The sequence below is a fragment of the Dendrobates tinctorius genome, unplaced genomic scaffold, assembly GCF_039654945.1.
Source record: "Dendrobates tinctorius isolate UK_male_01 unplaced genomic scaffold, ASM3965494v1 ptg000039l, whole genome shotgun sequence".
In the NCBI taxonomy this organism is placed as follows: Eukaryota; Metazoa; Chordata; class Amphibia; order Anura; family Dendrobatidae; genus Dendrobates; species Dendrobates tinctorius.
Genome location: NW_027361707.1, coordinates 17,990,217 through 18,010,955, shown reverse-complemented (window position 1 = coordinate 18,010,955; position 20,739 = coordinate 17,990,217). Strand labels below are relative to the sequence as shown.

The 20,739-nt window shown below is 47.1% G+C and overlaps 1 protein-coding gene across 2 annotated transcripts in view; it reads left to right on the top strand.

The window, feature by feature from the left end:
• Window positions 1-20,739, top strand: part of PPP2R2C (protein phosphatase 2 regulatory subunit Bgamma) — a 253,481-nt gene that overhangs the window by 171,634 nt on the left and 61,108 nt on the right. For both annotated transcript variants that reach the window (XM_073574516.1, XM_073574517.1), the window contains exon 3: window positions 19,591-19,688. In XM_073574516.1, the coding sequence (XP_073430617.1) occupies window positions 19,591-19,688 (98 nt within the window). The remainder of the gene's footprint in view (window positions 1-19,590; window positions 19,689-20,739) is intronic.

The window sequence follows — 20,739 nt, the reverse complement described above, 5'->3', positions numbered from 1 at the left end:
CCAGCCACGTAGTCCTTTATGCCGGGTGTAGGTAACATTCCCCTGGCTGCAGGTCACTCGCTGGGTGTCCCTTCCGGAGGTGAGACTCTACGTCCCTCCGACTGAAGAACAAATCAGAGATCCTCTGGGGGTCTGCAATGAATCCAAACCCCCCGTTCCCTGTTCACATTGAGGACCTATCTCCATCCAACCGAGTCCCAGGGACTGTAGCGACCTGCGCGGGCCTTCTCTTTCCCATCCAGATCTGGGCCTAATACCGCTAGCCGGCACTGCTCCCTCTCCCGGTGCTCAGTTGCCGGATGGTAGCTCGACAATAGGCCTCTGTCTTCTCGTCCTCCTCCTGGGACCTGCTCTCACCCACTGAGGCCCGCGGCACCACCGTTAGGGGTACAGATGTCTCCCCCCTGGGACTAGCATCCCGGTCCCAGACAAGGTCCAGCACGACCTGTCCTGCCGCTACTACGGGCGTACACCCCAGGGCCTTCCCAGGTGCAGGGGCTGCAGTCATACCTGGGACCTCCTGGCGGTGCTCCGGCTCCAGTACAGGCCTGAGACAGTGGGCCGCTGCAGGGATATCCACCGGAATGGCGGGTCCGGGTGCTGGCGGTGGCGGAACTGGTGATGGCTTCGGGTCCGCAGGAGCCTCCGATGGGACCTGCGCAGCCGTTTCAGGTCAAGGCGAGAGCGCGGCCTCGGCTCCCGGGGTCTCCGGTGACTCCTCCGGACAGGCCGCGACCAACTGGATGGACAGCGTGGAGGTGTACACCGGCGCTGCCTGGGGACAGTCCGGTGCAGCGGTGGCAGGTACCGTTGGTGCAGGTACCAGGGCCAGAGGCGCCGGTGGTGTAGGCCCCTCCTGGGCGTGCGGCCTGCTCAACCTCCATAAGGCCTCCTGCCTCAGTCGCAGATGGCACGTCAGCTGGGCAATGTCATCTTCTAGTTGCTGGCGGCTCATCTCAGAGACGGGGTCGGAGCCTTCAGCCATGGCGCCGGGGAGATCTATCTTAACCTACGCGCGCTCTACAGGCCTCCTTCCCTCACTCTCCAAAATGGCGTTCTGGCATTCTCCCCGCCTCGGCCCCTTTCCCGCCACTGGCTTCTTCTGCCCCTCCTTCCGGGGGCGGCGTCTTCTTCCAGCGCCTCCATACCAAGCCAGTATACGAACCCCTGGGGGGTGGGCCACATTGCTGTCACATAATAATTCAGGCAGGGGAGGCCCAAGACTCTTCGCGGTCTTTTCCTAGGACCTCCTATCTCTTCACGCCCTTCTTCTCCGCGCCAGCGGCCATTTTTAATATTCATGTCACAGTCTATTAAATTGGGTCTTCTGCACATTTTCAAAAGTTCAAAGTCCAACAAATCTCAGGCACACAGAACCCGATGGCATCAGGTCTCATCATCCTGTTCGTGACGCCAAGTTGGGTCGCCCTCCCAGGACCGTGGGGTACTCGGTACCGGGCCAGTGTCAGGGGAATGTGTCACAGCAGCGGTGACCCGGTCCGTGGCCCTGGGCGCCCAAGAAATGGGGGAATGTAGTTAATGGAATGGAATAGTTCGTGACGCCACCTGTGGTGCTTGGTAAGGGAGATGTTAAGCCGACGCTGCAGACAGATCCTCTGGGACAGATGGTATGGTGCAGCAGTGATGGTATAACCCTCCACAGGCAGGGCTGATGTCCCAGGGCAGTGTAGTTGTAATAGTTGTGGAAAGGCGCAGGCAGTGTAAAGAATGGTACCCAGATGTAGCGGGGCTGAGCAGGTTGGCGCAAGAATGAAAGGAGGACACCGAGGCTTGCAGTTCCAAAGCTTTACTCACAGCCTGCGGTACACAAGGGTGCCTGCCTCCGGGCCGTGTCCTCTGGGTCAGAGACTCAGCCAACCTCCAGGCCAGATGGAAAGCTCCTCTCCAACACTCCGCCAACATTTACCTTTCCTGAACGACTCCTCTATTGCGCCTTAAAGTGTGAAGATCTCCAGTACCATGGTACCTTGGAGTTCCTCCTGTCAGATGTTCCCAAGAACTCTACTCGTATGGCAGACAGCTGTAGCCTGGTTCGGGGACTCCCTTCTCCTGAGTCCCGACTGTTGTGAGTTCATTTTCCCCTTCACTACTGAGGCCCGATGAACTCCCTCTTCTGGTAAAGAAAGGTAGTGAGCCTGATTATCAAACACCTGAGCCTAATGATGATGACTGGCTGAGTGGAGTTACTGACTGGATATAAGGCTGCCGACGCCCTTCTGCCCTGCGGGTGATTTCTCTGTGGGATCCTTGGAGACCAGTCTGAATTCCTGCTCTTCTAAAGCTAAGTTTTCTGCTCGGCTTTTTGCATCTGTGCTTTGACTTTGTTTTGCTTTGTTTTTCTGGATTTCTGCCATTTCCTGCTGGGGTGAGCTGAATTCCTTTAGCTCTGTCTTCTGAAAATACCTGAGTGCTGATTTAGTTTTTGAAGCCTGGCTGCTTCAGGGTCTTTTTCCATATCAGCTTGTTGGCTTTTGTTTTTGAAAGGGTTTTGGCAGATTGCAGACAGCAACCTTCCTTTCCTGTTCTGTTTAGTTAGCTTGGGCCCCATCGTTTGCTCAGCCTATCTTTCTATCTGTGTGAGTGTTTTTTCATCTTACTTCAACGTCATTATATGTTGGGGGCTGTCTTTAACTTTGGGGTCTGCTCTGGGGCAGTTTAGATTTCCTTTTCTGTCTTTAGGATATTTAGCTCTCCGGCTGTGATCGAGGGGTCTAGGGCACCGTAGGAACCCCCCACGGCTACTGCTAGTTGTGTTGATAGGTTCAGGGGTCTGCAATCTGATAGTTGCCAACTTCTCTGGTTTTCTGGACGTAGCTTCTATTTTTGTGTCTGCCTCCTACGGTGACTCAATCATAACACCCGACTCTCTAATCAGTTGCTGTTGTGCCCCAAGTCTTTGATGGGAGTAGTGCATTTAGAGCCAACTACTCCACCGGTGTCTGCTGCAGAACCATAAGTGTCCATACAACCTCGGGGACCGGGCCCCGGCCTTGCGCTGAGAACCTATAGGCAGGGTTCCTCTTCCAACCCACGTCCTCTCTGTTCTCCTTACTCCTTCATTCCGTACTGATCTTTCTCTCTCTTATGGAAGCTTAGGTTGCAGTTCTACGTCTTTCTCCTTCTTTCCCTTTCCCGTGCCAGCTGGCTCAGATCACTGAGGCAGCTGCAGCACTCCTTCCTCCATCCCTTCTTCCAGGGATCCTCACTCCTGTCTGAGTGACTTCTTACCCGCCTGACCTTCTGCCAGACTGAACCCGTAATCCTACACTTTCCCACTTTTTTATATATCTCAATTCCACCCACCTCCCAGCACATCCAGTGTTCCCAGCAGGGAACCACCAGAGGTGCTCTGCTACTCTCTAAGCAACGAGCCGCAATGTGGTTGTGCAGAATTACCCTGTTGTGTGGGGTGCGAGTATTGGAGTGTGCAAAGGAGTTCCCACCTTACCTGGATGGTGGGGCACTACACCTTAGGAGAAGGTGCAGTACCTCTGTGGCGACTGGGCCTCAGGGGCGCCACAATTGCATTTCCAGGTCCTTCCTTGTATTGCCCTCAACTCTACACAAGTCATATAGTACAATTACCAGGGCCTTGGACAGTAACAAGGGGCCTCTGTGTTCTGCACAATAGCAGTTCGCTCCTTTTGTGCTAGACACCTTAAGAAAGCCCCCCTCTATGCCTCTACGTAGTAATAATGCTTCTCTCTGTTTCCTTATTGTTATTATACAGCCTATTATCGGGTGGAATTAAAGTAAAGTGCTATAGTGGAGAGGTATTTTAATAAGGAGACACAAAGATGGACTTTATAATGTGTTAAATGGGGGCATTATAAAAAGGAGCCTATGGGGAGTTACTATAAGGTGGCACAGGGTGACATTGCCTAGCACTGTGCTTGGTGATGTAAGGCTTGCATGCAGTTGCTTGTTGGTGAAGCTCCTGGTGCAGAGTTTTTTTGCTGATGTTAATGCCAGAGGAGTCAGCAGATCATTGGTGACATTTCTGCCCTCTGATCCTCAGCACTCGGTGACCCCACTCTGTAACGTTATGTGGTCTCCACTTCACGGCTAAATTGCAGCAGTTCCTTCCCCTTCTCAATAATATCACTCACAGGTGATGGGGGAATTTTTAGAAGGGAAGAAATGTCATGCAATGATTTGTTACACCGGTGGCTCCTATTACAGCACCTCTCTGGCATTAGTGAACTCTTTACCATCAGCCATTCAGTCAGTGTTAGTAAAGGCAGACAGCATCGTGAGAGGACCAACATTATACACCGTGGGCGATGGGCCGGATGTTATACAGCGGGGGCGAGGGGCCGGATGTTACACAAAGGAGGCGAGGAGTTAGATATTACACACCAAAGGCAAGGGGCTGATGTTATACACTGAAGGCGAGGGACCAGATATTACACATTGGAGGTGAGTGGCTGGATGTTATACACCAGAGGCAAGGGTCCGGACATCATACACCGGGGTGAAGGGCCAGATGTTATACAGCGGGGACGAGGGGCCAGAAGTTATACACTGGAGATGAGTGGCCAGATGTTATACACTGGAGGCGAAGGGCCAGATATTACACATTGGAGGTGAGTGGTTGGATGTTATACACCAGAGGCAAGGGGCCGGACATTATACACCGGGGACGAGGGGCCAGAAGTTATACAACAGGGGCCGGACATTATACACCGGGGACGAGGGGCCTGAAGTTATACAACAGGGGCCGGACATTATGCACCGGGGATGAGGGGCCAGAAGTTATACAACAGGGGCCAGATGTTATACACCGGGGACGAGGGGCCAGAAGTTATACAACAGGGGCCAGATGTTATACACCGGGGACGAGGGGCCAGAAGTTATACAACAGGGGCCGGACATTATACACCGGGGACGAGGGGCCAGAAGTTATACAACAGGGGCCAGATGTTATACACCGGGGACGAGGGGCCAGAAGTTATACAACAGGGGCCAGATGTTATACACCGGGGACGAGGGGCCAGAAGTTATACAACAGGGGCCGGACATTATACACCGGGGACGAGGGGCCAGAAGTTATACAACAGGGGCCAGATGTTATACACCGGGGACGAGGGGCCAGAAGTTATACAACAGGGGCCGGACATTATACACCGGGGACGAGGGGCCAGAAGTTATACAACAGGGGCCAGATGTTATACACCGGGGACGAGGGGCCAGAAGTTATACAACAGGGGCCGGACATTATACACCGGGGACGAGGGGCCAGAAGTTATACAACAGGGGCCAGATGTTATACACCGGGGACGAGGGGCCAGAAGTTATACAACAGGGGCCGGACATTATACACCGGGGACGAGGGGCCAGAAGTTATACAACAGGGGCCAGATGTTATACACCGGGGACGAGGGGCCAGAAGTTATACACTGGAGATGAGTGGCCAGATGTTATACACTGGAGGCGAAGGGCCAGATAGTACACATGAGAGGTGAGGGGCTGGATGGTATACACTGGCGTTGAGTGGCCTGATGTTACACACTGGAGGTGAGTGGCTGGATGTTATACACCAGAGGCAAGGGGCCGGACATTATACACCGGGGACGAGGGGCCAGAAGTTATACAACAGGGGCCAGATGTTATACACTGGGGACGAGGGGCCAGAAGTTATACAACAGGGGCCAGATGTTATACACCGGGGACGAGGGGCCAGAAGTTATACAACAGGGGCCGGACATTATACACCGGGGACGAGGGGCCAGAAGTTATACAACAGGGGCCAGATGTTATACACCGGGGACGAGGGGCCAGAAGTTATACAACAGGGGCCAGATGTTATACACCGGGGACGAGGGGCCAGAAGTTATACAACAGGGGCCGGACATTATACACCGGGGACGAGGGGCCAGAAGATATACAACAGGGGCCGGACATTATACACCGGGGACGAGGGGCCAGAAGTTATACAACAGGGGCCAGATGTTATACACCGGGGACGAGGGGCCAGAAGTTATACACTGGAGATGAGTGGCCAGATGTTATACACTGGAGGCGAAGGGCCAGATAGTACACATGAGAGGTGAGGGGCTGGATGTTATACACTGGCGTTGAGTGGCCTGATGTTACACACTGGAGGTGAGGGTACAGATGTTAAACACTGGAAGCTAGGGGCCAGATGTTACACACCAGAGGTGAGGGACCAGATATTATGCCTTGGAGGCAAGGGGCGGATGTCATACACTGGAGGCGAGGGGCCGGATGTTACACACTGGAGGCAATAGGACTGAATGAAAAACCCCAAAAAATGATTAAAATGTTTTTCCATATTGTGTAATTTCTATATTTAAGATACCAATAAACATCCAAGGCACAACGTCAAAAGATGAGCTGATTACAGGAGACCTGCCATCTTTCCAAACATATCTGTACATGTAGATTCTTGTATTCCTTGTAAGATAAGAATTCTGTAGTGTATTTTCACACAGCAGTGTGCTTTTCTTATTATTCCTCCTGCAAACATATGAATAAATTGACACCCCAATTGACTAGGGGCTTCTCCCCACAGCCAGCACAGGGAGGACATTCATATTGTACAGGAACTCCCACCCCTTCCCAAATGGTAACACCCAGTTGTCAATTTATTCATAATTTCTTACTAGGAATGAAAGAGACGTGGCACAAGGGCTCACGAACTGTTATAAGAGTATAAATGGGATACAGTTATTTCCTTATTACTTACTGCCTTTACCTATGACACCCAGAGGGCCATTATCATCGCTGATCAGTAAGGGGGTGATAACATGAAGAAAAGTTCCTGTACGCTGTGCAGGGGGATTTCTATCACCTGTAGACAATTCAATTTATCTCGGAAGAATAAATGGCCAGTTTGTTTTTTCTGGCATCCATGATCACTGGCAGCTGTGCACATATGTGCATACAAGGCATTATATCTGGCATTAAGTTCTAATAAAGTCATATATAATATTACATAAATCTGACTAATCTGTCACCAGTTGCACCAAATCTATGATGAGGGATGCACCATTTTTATGAATTAGGCATAATATATTTTATTTATATATAAATATATTATATTTTGTATTCATATTCATTTTGAGGGAATCTGTAATCAGATTTTTCCACCGAGTCTGAGAACAGTGTAATTTAGAGACTGAGACCCTGATTCTGGTGATGTGTCACATACTGGGCTTCATGCTGTAGTTTTGATAAAATCAATGGTTTTATCAGCAGGAGATTATCACTAGAGGACTAGAAAACCTGCTGCCTTGTAGTCCAGCCACACCCCCACCACTGATTGGCAGCTTTCTGACTATGCATAGTGCACCCAGAAAGCTACCAATCGGTGGTGTGGGTGGGGTTATACCAAGCTCAGCAATCAGAGAACTGCTAGATCTTCAGTAGATAAAACTGTGATTATATCAAACCTGCAGCAAGCAGCCCAGTAAGTGATACATCGCTGGAATCAGGGTCTTTTCCCCTACATCACAATACTCTCAGATGGGGTAGCAAATACTAGGTGACAAATTCCCTTTTGTCTTGATATATAAGGGTCGTAGAAGTGGGGCTGACACCATTTTGTCATTTAGGCATATCCTGACAATTTGTGAAATATAAAAAGGGGAGATTTAGCTGGAAAAAAATCCCCAGAATTATTTCAGCTAGTTGCTAAATAAAAGTGAAATGCCGAGCTCTAAATTTAATGTGTTGTTGATATTTTTTGCTTTGGGATGAAAAAAAAAGGTAAAAATTCTCTGATTTGGAAATTAAAATTGTCTTGATCTCAGAGCGGGTTTGACTCGCACACGTGGGGTTAATGTCTGGAACCAGTGCTGATGACTGGCATTTCTGGGGTTAAAGGTTGTGATCCCAGTGCAGGCTTACCTGCACACCTGGGGCTATGATTGTGGCCTCTCCCTGGTTCTGGGAGAGGCTTCTTATAGCCTCAGGACGCTCCCATCCCCGTCAGTTATACTTTCGCCCTTGGCATTGTGTGGTGACCCCTGAGTGTGTTTGTGCTGTGTTCTGGTTGCTTGATTCTCTGTGTACGACTTGGTCTGTTCTCTGGATATTGCTTTGGATTCTACTTGGTACCTTCTATGTCTGTTTGGTTTTGACTGCTGCTTGGCCCTGACTATCCACTCTGTCTCATCCTTGGTACTTTACTGATATCTCTGTGTGTGAACTCCGGTTTGCCTGACTCTGAGTAATTCTGTATAGTGTCTTTCCATCTCACTAAGCAGGATGCTAAGCCCCACCCCCTTGCAGTCACATGACCGTAGTTCCCGTGTCTGCTTGCTAAACTTCAGCATCCACAGGTCCTGTGCATCGGTACTTTCTGGCTGTACCTGACCCCGGTACCCCTACATTGCGGGTGAGTCCCTGCTCAGCAGAGGCTGCACACTGGCGCTGACAGGATCCTGACACTCAGGACACGCGCACTGGCTCAGTGAGCAAGTACAGTGCGGTGTTCCTGACATTATAACTGACCATTAAGTTTTTGGGTTTTTTTTTTCTCTGCTGAGAAATATGGATCCCATACAATCTCTTGCTGAGCAAATGAAAAATCTGAGTCAGATGTTTCAGGGTTTATCTCTGGAGCAGCAAGCTCTGGCTCGTTCTCAGCAGCAGGTTTCTGAGACAGTGCGGGGGGCTTTAGCTGCTGGGTCTCTGGGGGCTGGGTCGAGTGATGTTGTGTTGGTGTCCTCAGAACTACCTGTTAAACTGCCTGATTTTTTTTCTGGGAACAAAAAGGAGTTCAGGGTCTTCATGGAGGGGTGCAAACTCTTCTTTAGTTTGAGGCCACGTTCCTCTGGGGACGAAAGTCAGAAGGTAGGGGTCATTATGTCTCTGTTAAGAGGGTCCCCACAAGCTTGGGCTTTCTCCCTTCCTCCCACTGCCCCTGAGAGAGTGTCTGTGAATGCGTTTTTTGAGGCCCTCGGGCACATGTATGATGAGCCGGACCGAGTGCAATTGGCAGAGGACATGGTGATGAGTGTCTGTCAGGGGAAACACTTGGCTGAGTGGTTTTGCACAGAATTCCACCGCTGGGCCACAGAGGTCTCTTGGGACGACGCCGCATTCCGAGGACTCTTTCGCAGAGGCTTGTCCGAGCGGTTACAGGATGCCTTGGCATTACATCCCCCACCTAACTCTCTCGAGGACGCCATGACCCAGGCCGTCTGGATGGACCGCAGGCTGTGGGCCAGGGGGGTGATGCAGGCGGAGACTCCATTGTTCCCTAGTGGAAAAGAGACTGTTTCTGTACCCATGGACGTAGGGGCTCTCTCCCTGAAGGAAAAGGATAGACAACGCCGGAGAGAAAAGCAGTTATGCTTCTACTGTGGTAAAACAGGACATTTGAAAAGGGAGTGCCCTGATTGTTCATCCTCAACCCGGTCGACGGGAAACGACTAGGTCTGGGTAGTCAGCGGGGAGACTACTCAGACCCTCAGGTACCCTTTTCCTCGTTTTCTAAGGTGTTGTTTCATGTGGAACTGTTAGTGGAGGATTGTTGTTTTCCCTCTACAGCTTTCGTGGACTGCGGATCATCCATCAATCTCATTGACTCCCAATTGGCCACACGCTGTAAGATAGGGACAGTTAGATTTAAGGTTCCGATCAAAGTGATGGCCATTGACTCCTCCCCCTCACTAAAGAGGGAATTCTCTTTATGTCTGACTTGTTTTCACTCAAAGTGGGTGCTACCCATGTGGAAAAATTAAGTTATTTGGTTCTGGACAATCTACCAGCAGGATTGGTGTTGGGCATGCCCTGGTTAAAACTCCATAACCCAGTCATTAACTGGAAAACGGGGGAGATTGTTCAGTGGGGGTTTAATGATTCGATGTTATGTGATAAGTCTGCACTATTGGTTGAACCTGTTAAATCTGTATCTGTGTCATCTGTCGAGCTGGAAGGTATTCCGGAGTACATGAAAGAATTCGAAGATGTGTTCTCTGAAAGTGAGGCCGAGGCGTTGCTGCCACATAGACCCTTTGACTGCGCTATCGAGTTAGTCCCGGGGGCTAAATTGCCTAATGCCCGTCTGTTTAATTTATCTGGCCCTGAGCGCTTGGCCATGAAAGATTACATTGCTGAGAGTCTTCGCAAAGGACACATACGTCCCTCAGTCTCACCTGTGGCAGCAGGGTTTTTTTTTGTTAAGAAAAAAGATGGTGGTTTACGTCCCTGCCTCGATTTTCGTGAGCTGAACAAGATTACTGTACGAAATACGTACCCCCTTCCGTTGATTCCCGATTTGTGTAACCAACTTTCAGGGGCAAAATGGTTCTCCAAACTGAATCTTCGGGGGGCATATAATTTGATAAGGGTCCGGGAGGGGGATGAATGGAAAACCGCGTTCCTCACGACCGAGGGACTGTTTGAAAATTTAGTCATGCCGTTTGGACTTACCAATGCCCCCGCCAATATTTCAGAATTTCATCAACGTGGTATTCTCGGATCTCATTGGTCGTTTCGTTGTCATTTACTTAGACGATATTCTGATATACTCACACGACAGTCAATTTCATCTGAATCATGAACAAACCGTTCTCCAAAGACTGAGGGAAAATCATCTGTATGCCAAATTGGAGAAATGTGTGTTTTTTGTTCAAGAATTGTCTTTTTTGGGATTAATTGTGTCCTGTGAGGGTTTTCGCATGGACCCCAAGAAGGTGCAGGCCATTGCGGATTGGGTGCAACCCCGAGACCTTAAGGGTCTTCAGCGCTTCTTGGGGTTCGCCAATTATTACCGCAAATTTATTCGGGGGTTTTCACAGGTGGTCAAACCACTCACAGATCTTACTTGTAAAGGTGCGGATGTGAGAAACTGGTCCTCGCTCGCAAAAGAGGCCTTTGTGACCCTGAAAAGAAGCTTTATGTCTGCTCCTGTGTTAGTACAGCCAGATCCGTCCAAACCATTCGTTGTGGAAGTGGACGCCTCTGAGGTGGGGGTGGGGGCGGTGTTGTCCCAAGGGCCTGCCACTCTAAACAACCTCAGGCCATGTGCTTTCTTTTCCAAGAAGTTCTCTGCTGCGGAAAGAAATTACGACGTAGGCAACAGAGAGCTTCTTGCGGTCAAATTGGCGTTTGAAGAATGGAGGCACTTTTTGAAGGGGGCCAGTCACCCGGTTACGGTGATCACGGATCACAAAAATTTGTCATACATTGAGTCTGCTAAAAGACTAACGCCCAGACAGGCCCGTTGGTCACTTTTTTTTCCCCGTTTTCAGTTTACGCTTACATTTCATCCAGGGTCTAAGAATGTCAAGGCTGACGCCTTATCGCGCAGTTTTCAGCCGGTGTCGCCCCCTGAGCCACCGTCCTCCATTCTTCACCCTGGGGTTGTGATAGCAGAGGTCTCATCTGAATTGGAACGGGAGATTCAGGGGGCCCAGTCGCGGGCCCCGGCGACCAAGCCGGAGGGGAAGTTGTTTGTCCCTGAGCAACTTCGCCTGAAACTCTTGCAGGAGTTCCATGAATCCAAGCTGAGTGCTCACCCTGGTATTTCAGCCACACGTCTGGCAGTGGCTAGGATCTTTTGGTGGCCTACCCTTGGTTCGGACATAAAAAGTTCATTGCTGGTTGTGAGGTCTGCGCTCGCTCTAAAAGCTCTCATAGCCGGCCGGCAGCGGAGCTGATGCCCTTGGCAGTGCCCGAAAGACCATGGACTCACTTATCCATGGATTTTGTTACCAATCTCCCTCCATCTAAGGGTAATACAGTGGTATGGGTAGTGGTGGACAGGTTTTCTAAGCAGGCTCATTTTGTACCCCTGTCCGCACTACCGTCAGCTGAGACGTTGTCCAGGTTGTTTGTGCAGCATGTGATCCGGTTGCATGGGGTACCCCTGAATGTGGTGTCTGATTATGGTGTGCAGTTTGTGGCTAAGTTTTGGCGTGCTTTCTGTAAAAAATTAGGGATATCTCTGTCCTTTTCGTCTGCATACCATCCTGAGAGCAATGGTCAGACGGAGCGCACTAACCAGTCCCTGGAACAGATCCTCAGGTGTCTAACCTCTGCTAGACAGAATGACTGGTGCGATGCACTGCCGTTGGCTGAATTTGCCTTCAATAGTCAGGTGAGTCAATCCACGGGTATGACTCCTTTTTTGATTAATTATGGGTTCAGTCCTCATTTTGGTGAGTTTTCTCGTCTGGACTCGGGGTGTCCCGGGGCTGAGGACTCTGTTCAGCGATTACAGAATACGTGGGCAGAAGTTCAGCGGCGTATATCTAGGTCTCAGGGCAGGTATAAGTTTTTTGCGGACAGGAAACGAACACTAGGGCCCACGTTTCAGGTTGGAGACAAGGTTTGGCTCTCCACTCGAAACATTAAGCTGAAGGTTCCTTCAGCCAAGTTGGGGCCCAAATTCATTGGCCCATACATCACAATACTCTCAGATGGGGTAGCAAATACTAGGTGACAAATTCCCTTTTGTCTTGATATATAAGGGTCGTAGAAGTGGGGCTGACACCATTTTGTCATTTAGGCATATCGTGACAATTTGTGAAATATAAAAAGGGAAGATTTAGCTGGAAAAAAATCCCCAGAATTATTTCAGCTACCGTAGTTGCTAAATAAAAGTGAAATGCCGAGCTCTAAATTTAATGTGTTGTTGATATTTTTTGCTTTGGGATGAAAAAAAAAGGTAAAAATTCTCTGATTTGGAAATTAAAATTGTCATGATCTCAGTGCGGGTTTGACTCGCACACATTAACTCGTGGGGTTAATGTCTGGAACCAGTGCTGATCCCAGGTTGTGATCCCAGTGCAGGCTTACCTGCACACCTGGGGCTATGATTGTGGCCTCTCCCTGGTTCTGGGAGAGGCTTCTTATAGCCTCCGGACGCTCCCATCCCTGTCAGTTATACTTTCGCCCTTGGCATTGTGTGGTGACCCCTGAGTGTGTTTGTGCTGTGTTTTGGTTGCTTGATTCTCTGTGTACGACTCGGCCTGTTCTCTGGATATTGCTTTGGATTCTGCTTGGTACCTTCTATGTCCGTTTGGTTTTTGATCTCTGCTTGGCCCTGACTATCCGCTCTGTCTCATCCTTGGTACGTTACGGCTATCTCTGTGTATGAACCCCGTTTTGCCTGACTCTGAGTAATTCTGTATAGTGTCTTTCCATCTCACTAAGCAGGACGCTAAGCCCCGCCCCCTTGCAGTCACATGACTGTAGGTCCCGTGTCTGCTTGCTAAACTTCAGCATTCACAGGTCCTGTGCATCGGTACTTTCTGGCTGTACCTGACCCCGGTACCCCTACATTGCAGAGGCTGCACACCGGCGCTGACAGGATCCTGACACGCGCACTGGCTCAGTGAGCAAGTACAGTGCGGTGTTCCTGACAAAAATTTCCACTAAAAATGTAGGCAATTGCCTATAACTAGCAAGTTTGTAGTACCACATGCAACATTTTGACACATTTTAGGCAATTTGCCTCTTTTTTGCTTTTCATTAATGCAGAATTTTACATTATTGAAACATTCGCCCCCCCCCCCCAATGATTTTCGCTTTTTTTTTTTTAAACTCACTAATACAATTCTTATTCTGCCCCTTCCTCAGTCACGCCGTTGTAATTAGCAGATGATAATTGTCCCGGTAATTGCTCGGGCTTTGATGTTGCGTAAACCGTAATTATAACATTTCATGCCGATTTATCTAAATGTGAAATATTAATAATGGTAGCGTGACTTACCACACCCTGAAAACAGCGAATCCATTAGTAAGTGTTATTTCAATGTAGGTCAGGCTCACCGTGACGTCATTGTCCATTTTTCCTACTGTAAATTGGTGGCTAGCCCGGATTGCACTAAGCTTCCACTTAGAGCTGATCGATGCACGGTAACTCATAAGCCGCCTCCGTAAAGGCACTTCTAGAATTTGACTTTTGTTCTCATGTAATAACGTACAGTAGAAGCAAATAATACAGAAGCATAAGATGTCTAAATAGTAATTATATACTGGAAATACTATCACACGGTGACCAAATAAAATTATGTACTGGAAATACTATCACACGGTGACCAAATAACGGCTCCGAACATAAAGCCATACAATAACAGTGCTATGTAATTACGGTAGTAAGATTTATGGCGCCAGGCCGATTATGATGGCCCCTCATGTAGGAGAAGTGACTGCTCCCTGAAACTGCATCCGTGATTACTTTCATGGCAGGAGTTTAATATAAATTATGGTAGTAAAGCATGGACAGGGTGTAAATTATCGGGGTCCGTCTGCAGAGTTGGTCGGACTGTAGAATGATTGATAACCGTGCTCTGATTTTCTGCAAATAAACACTGAAAAACTATCTATCTATCCAGTGGCATAACTAGGGTCCGATGAACCCCCACCAGCTTGTTGGTCACTGAGTCTCTAGGGTGACCAAGGTGATTTTCTGGATTTGTTTTCTCATTTTGACTCTCATAGTTGTGGTCTACTTATGATGTCAATTACAGGCCTCTCTCATTTTTTTTTTGCACAATTGGTGGCTGACTAAACACTTTTTTCCCCACTGTAACTATCAAATCCTCATCAAAGCTGAAATGCAGAGGCGCAATAAAATCAGATCTACCTGTGTTTAAAGTAAAAAACCTATAGGGTACGTTCCCACATTCAGGAATTGCTGCGGCTGTGATGCTGCGTATTTATACAGCGTCAAACCTGCAGAGGTCAGGTGTTACAGCATAGTGGATGGGATTTCTAGAAATGGTAACATTTCCCTTTGCAGATAATGTACATGACATTCTGTACATAGAAGTGATTTACATATGCATAGAGTCATGTCCGTATATGAGAAACCACAGCCTCAGCTTCAGATAACAGTGTGATCAGAGCTGTACAGTTAAGCCAAAGTTGCAGTTCAGGAATTATTGCACCATTTATATATCTGCTTTACTATACTGAAAAGTAACTGTGATTGCTGCATTGGAAGTTAATATCTGTCCAATCATCATTTATTCGGATGTACTTGTGTATTTGTGCAACAAGTAAATGCTATCAACATCCTCTCTGGTCTCCTTGTTTTCTGGACTATTTGGAGTGCACCACATTACATCACACTACCAGGAAGCAGTGGTTAATTAAGTGCACCTTGGTGTCACAAGTTTTCTTTTCTTATCTTTGTCACTGCTATGGCAGAGTTCAAACTTCCAAACACCACATGGCATATTGCACTTCTACAAGAGGTACTTGATCACAATCTATTAATTGACCAGTCAATAGTCACTAGGTCTCAAAAGCAGGTAGGCTTTTCAACTTAAAAGTTATAAAACTAAAATGGGCATCAAAGTGGGCACTGAAGGGCATTATTGAAAGGGTTGAATGATAGTGATGACCCACATCAAATTCAGGTCACTCCAGCGTGGCCCATATGTGTTTTCAGCATCAGAAGGGGCATCAAAGAGGGCAAATAGCCACTTTTCACAGATTTCAATAAATAACTGGTATTTTTCAGGAGTTAAATGACTTTGGGCCACTGATCTCACACCACCAATACACAGATAGTGATAGCCTGCATCAAATTCACGTCTTTCCAGTCTGGCCCAAATGGGTTCTGGGCATCAGAACGGGCATCAAAGTGGCAAATAGTAAATTTCCACAGATTTGAATGATGTTTTTAAAGGGTTAAATGACTTTGAGCCACTGATGTTATAACAACAGCATACAACAGTTTTCTTTTTGGGTGGCCGAGGGGTTACTGGTCAAAAAAAGCTGGCATATATTATAGGGGCATCTGTGGCTGGCATACTTTTATTATTTATTATTATTATCATTAAAATATAGCTGCCTTAGTGCCTGGCATGCTGTTATGGGACAGTTGTGGCTCACATATAGGGGCATCTGTGACCAGCATACCATCATTTTAACATCTGTGGTTGACATACCCACATGGGGCATCTATGGTTCACATACAATTTTGGAGGAATCTGGTTGGCATATCATTATAGTGGCATCTTTGGCTGGTGTTCTATTTTGGGTAACTGTCATGGATGTATTTGAGGTTGGTGCACTTGCATGAGGGCCTTTATTACTGTAAGGGGCCTTCTTTGGCAGTCACGGTGCCCTTGCATCAGGCACTGAGGAAAATTGTGCCCTTGATTCAGAGAACTTAGAGATTGCTTTGATCATCTTTTACTTGAAGTGGGCAAACATTTGGTAGGAGATATGTCTCAGACTCAAAAAATAAGTCACTTGCATGCTACAGAATTACCATATCTTACAATATGTCAACCACTAGTGACTCACTAATCGCTGCTATTAAAGGGAATCTGTAGGTAAAATCAACCCTCCAAACTATAGGCATGCATTTAGCATTTTAATTCATACATAAATGAGGTGTTAAGTGCTCTGGATGTGACAGAGCATTTCTGAAGCCTCTGCTTCCCCAGGATATTTCCTCACCCAGGAGAGGCCACTTTAGCTTGATTGACAGCTTAAGAAAATCTCTGCCATGCCCAGAGCACTTAACTCCTCATTTGCATATGCAATTAAATGTTAATTACTTGGGAATGCAGCCACAGATAGGAGATATAAAGATGTTCATTATTTGGGAATGCAGCCACAGATAGGAGATATAAAGATGTTAATTATTTGAAAATGCAGCCACAGATAGGAGATATAAAGGTGTCAATGGATTTATATCACAAAGACCGGATTGTGGTTTGGGGGGCTGATAGACTCCCTTTAATGGTTGAATCCAGCAATTGCTATTATGCTAGAGACCAAAAAAAAAAGATGTGCATATGTTATCGCGAAGTAGGTTTTATGCAAGGATAGAAATCCCTGACTCGCCAGTGAAAAGTAAAATGAGAGATTTGTGCCTAAAAAGATGTGGCAGAAGATCCTAAAATAAGATCAGAACATTGACAGAAAGCTAATCAGCTCCCGAAAAAAAACAACATATTTTTTGAGCCTTCACTTTTCATCCTCGATTTTCAGTCTTTGTTTAACATCGTGAATAGCAAATTAAATCTCGTCGGAGAATAACCGTGCAGATGTTTCTGGCTTCCGTCCTGAAGAGCAGGATAATTGAGATCTGTAAAGCGCCATCATTGTGCCTAATTTACATGAGCTGCTGCCTTTTTAGCTTGGGTGCAGTAATCTGTCCACCTTTATGTCACCAGCTGCCATATATCATATCGATCTACAGAAAGTATATAAAGGCGAGTCGCCATATTTTATTTTAAACCTGTGAAGAAAGTTCAGCTGAAATATTTGGCCAATATTTATCTGGGAGCTCGGTGGCCCTATCTGGGTACTGTATGGTGTACAGTATTTATCTGGGCGTTCGGTGGCCCTATCTAGGTACTGTACAGTGTACGGTATTTATCTGGCCCCTCGGTGGCCCTATCTGGGTACCATATAGTGAACGGTATTTATCTGGGCGCTCGGTGGCCCTATCTGGGTACTATATGGTGTACAGTATTTATCTGGGCGTTCGGTGGCCCTATCTAGGTACTGTATAGTGTACAGTATTCATCTGGGCGTTCGGTGGCCCTATCTAGGTACTGTACAGTGTACGGTATTTATCTGGCCGCTCGGTGGCCCTATCTGGGTACCATATAGTGAACGGTATTTATCTGGGCGCTCGGTGGCCCTATCTAGGTACTATATGGTGTACGGTATTTATCTGGGCGCTTGGTGGCCCTATCTGGGTACTATATGGTGTATTCATCTGAGCGCTTGGTGGCCCTATCTGGGTACTATATGCTGTATTTACCTGGGCGCTCGGTGGCCCTATCTGGGTACTATATGGCGTATTTATCTGGACGCTCGGTGGCCCTATCTGGGTACCATATGGTGAACGGTATTTATCTGGGCCCTTGGTGGCCCTATCTAGGTACTATATAGTGTACGGTATTTATCTGGGCGCTTGGTGGCCCTAACTGAGTACTATATGGTGTATTTATCTGGACGCTCGGTGGCCCTATCTGGGTACTATATGGTGTATTTATCTGGGCATTGTGTGATAATATCTGGTCAAAGGAAGACATTTTTATTTGGGCAACATATATGGTCTTCAAGGCAATACATTCTGATGGCTCGCATTCTTATCCAATTATTCTTACCCGCTCTATAGCAAATATATACGTTTTTATATGCCCAGATAAACCACATTTACCCATATAACCTTGGACTCCGTTCTTGTACTTTTTTCTCCCCTTATCATTCTAAAAATTGTTGAGATGAACTGAATTTATATGAAATTGGCCCAAAATTTGTCCCACAAATGAAAGTGGTTGTAGCGCTGTTGGTGGGAAGTTACCCCTTACAGGCACCTATTAGTACAACTGGTCTTCTAACACAACACTCAGCTTTAGTTCTTAAAAGTCAATTTGGTCTCTTTCAATGAGTAAAAAGTGTATTTAACTGATATGATAATGGCATATGGCTCTAATAAGGTGAATGAAGGCTAAGCTGAGATACCACATACCACACATGGACAAGTGTGGCGCTGTTTTTGAATGGAAGCCAGGTTTTCCTAATCCTGGACAACCCCTTTAACTTCTTCACTGTATTTCCATGCACAATCTTGGTCATGGGCCCATGCGGAGCCCTTTTCTCTTGGATGGGGCTGATTGCAATTTATAACACAGAAATGGATCAAGGCCACCACTGTTTAAGAGAATTGGTGGGAGGTCTAAATGGTGACTAATGTTATCTGAGCATGCTCAGGTGCTAACCGAGTGTCTTCGTCGTGCTCAAATAATATGTTCGAGTCCCCGCGGTTGCATGTCTCCCGGCTGTTCGACAGTGGCATCACGTCTAGGGATTGCCTAACAAACAGACAATTCCTGCATGTGTTGCCACTGTCGAACAGCCACTAGACATGCAGCCACTAACAGCCACTAGACATGCAGCTGCGAGGACTAGAACATATTTTTCAAGCACGCCGAAGATTCTCAGATAACGCACGAGCATGCCCGGATAACACCTTATCCGAGCACATTCGCTCATCACCATCACTACTAATCAGAATCTCCTACCATAACATTTAGGATGGCATATATATGACATATTCATATCACAACATTTAAGTATAGCCTAATAGGGGCAATAATAAGAGGCTGTCTAAAAGAGAGAATCCCTTTAAAGGGGGAATCTGTCAGCAGATGTGTACATCTAGAAATATTAGTATAGCTGTATAGGTGCATGTCCACCCTTCCACCTCCCTCCCCCCCAAAAAAAGACACCTTTTTTGTAGAGATCCGATGTGCTAATCATGGGAAATTTAGTGTAGAAGCCGTATGCAAATCAGACTGAGGGGCGTGTCTGTGCACTTAGGCTGCTCTCTCCAAGTGCAAACCCAGGGAGCACTTACAGCCTGATTTGCATATTGCTTCTACATTAGATTTCTCAAGACTGGCACATCACAACGCTACAAAAAAATATAAATGTTTGATTGCCGGACCAGCACCTATACAGCCGTGCCACCACTTCTATATGTACAAACGTGCTGACAAATTCCCTTGAAATTAAGATATTGGGTTTTGGAATTAAATTACGGTTTATCGTCATATATAAATTATATATTAAGTGTTTTATTATTAATGCTATTTTTTTTTTATCTTACAGCTGATATCATTTCTACAGTTGAGTTTAATCACACAGGAGAGCTGCTGGCAACTGGGGACAAGGGGGGTCGTGTTGTAATATTCCAACGAGAACCAGAGGTATGTGTAGATTACATTAACTTATATATCAAAGGGGTAAGGGGTCATAAACAGGGGCAATCAGGGTTAGTAGAATTTGGATGCCCCATTTATTCTATAGGACAAAGAGCAGCTCTCTTGCTTTGGAGGACTCGACATGTCAGTGCAATGCACGCAACGCACCATGTAATGATTCACTTGCCCTGTCGGGGTGGTGGTACCATTTTGCACAGCTTAACAACATGTAGTTGTGATAACTTGTCTGATAGTATATACCAAGCACACAGCCTTGTTGGGGATATAGAACCTATAAAGCACTTCCTGTCACTTCCTCCATTCTCCAGAAACCAAAGTTTAATTATAGATGTTAATCATGGTGCTCTGTTGTGAGTTCATTTTCCCCTTCACCGTTGATGTCTGATGAACTCCCTCTTCTGGTGAAGGAAGGTAGTGAGGCTGATTACCAAACACCTGATCTGGTAGATAATGACTGGGTAACAGGAACTGCTGACTGGATATAAGGCAGCCGACGCCCTTCTGAGTCGCTGGTGATTTCTCTGCTGGATACTTGGAGACCAGTCTGATTCCTGCTTCCAAAGATAAGTTTTTGCTCTGCTATTGAACTTATTAGTTTTGTTTTGTTTACCTTGTTTTTTTTGAAGTTCAGCCATCCCCGGTCGGGGGTGTGCTGAGTTCCATTTTTGTCTCTGATCAGTTTGTTTCTTTGCTCTGTCTTCAGAATTTACCTGAGTGCTGATATAGTCATTTTGAAGTCCTAGCGACTTCAGGGCCTGTTTATCCTATCAGACGGTTGGGACATTTTTTGGTAGGGTTTTTTGCGGATTGCAGACAGCAGCTTTTCTATCCTGTCCTTTTTAGTTAGCTTGGGCCCCATCGTTTGCTCAACCTATCTTTCTATCTGTGTTAGTGTTTTCATCTTGCTTCACCGTCATTATATGTTTGGGGCTGCCTATTGCTTTGGGGTCTGCTCTGGGGCAGTTTAGATTTCCCCTTTCTTTCTTTAGGCCTATTTAGTTCTCCGGCTGTGATCGAGGGGTCTAGGGCATCGTAG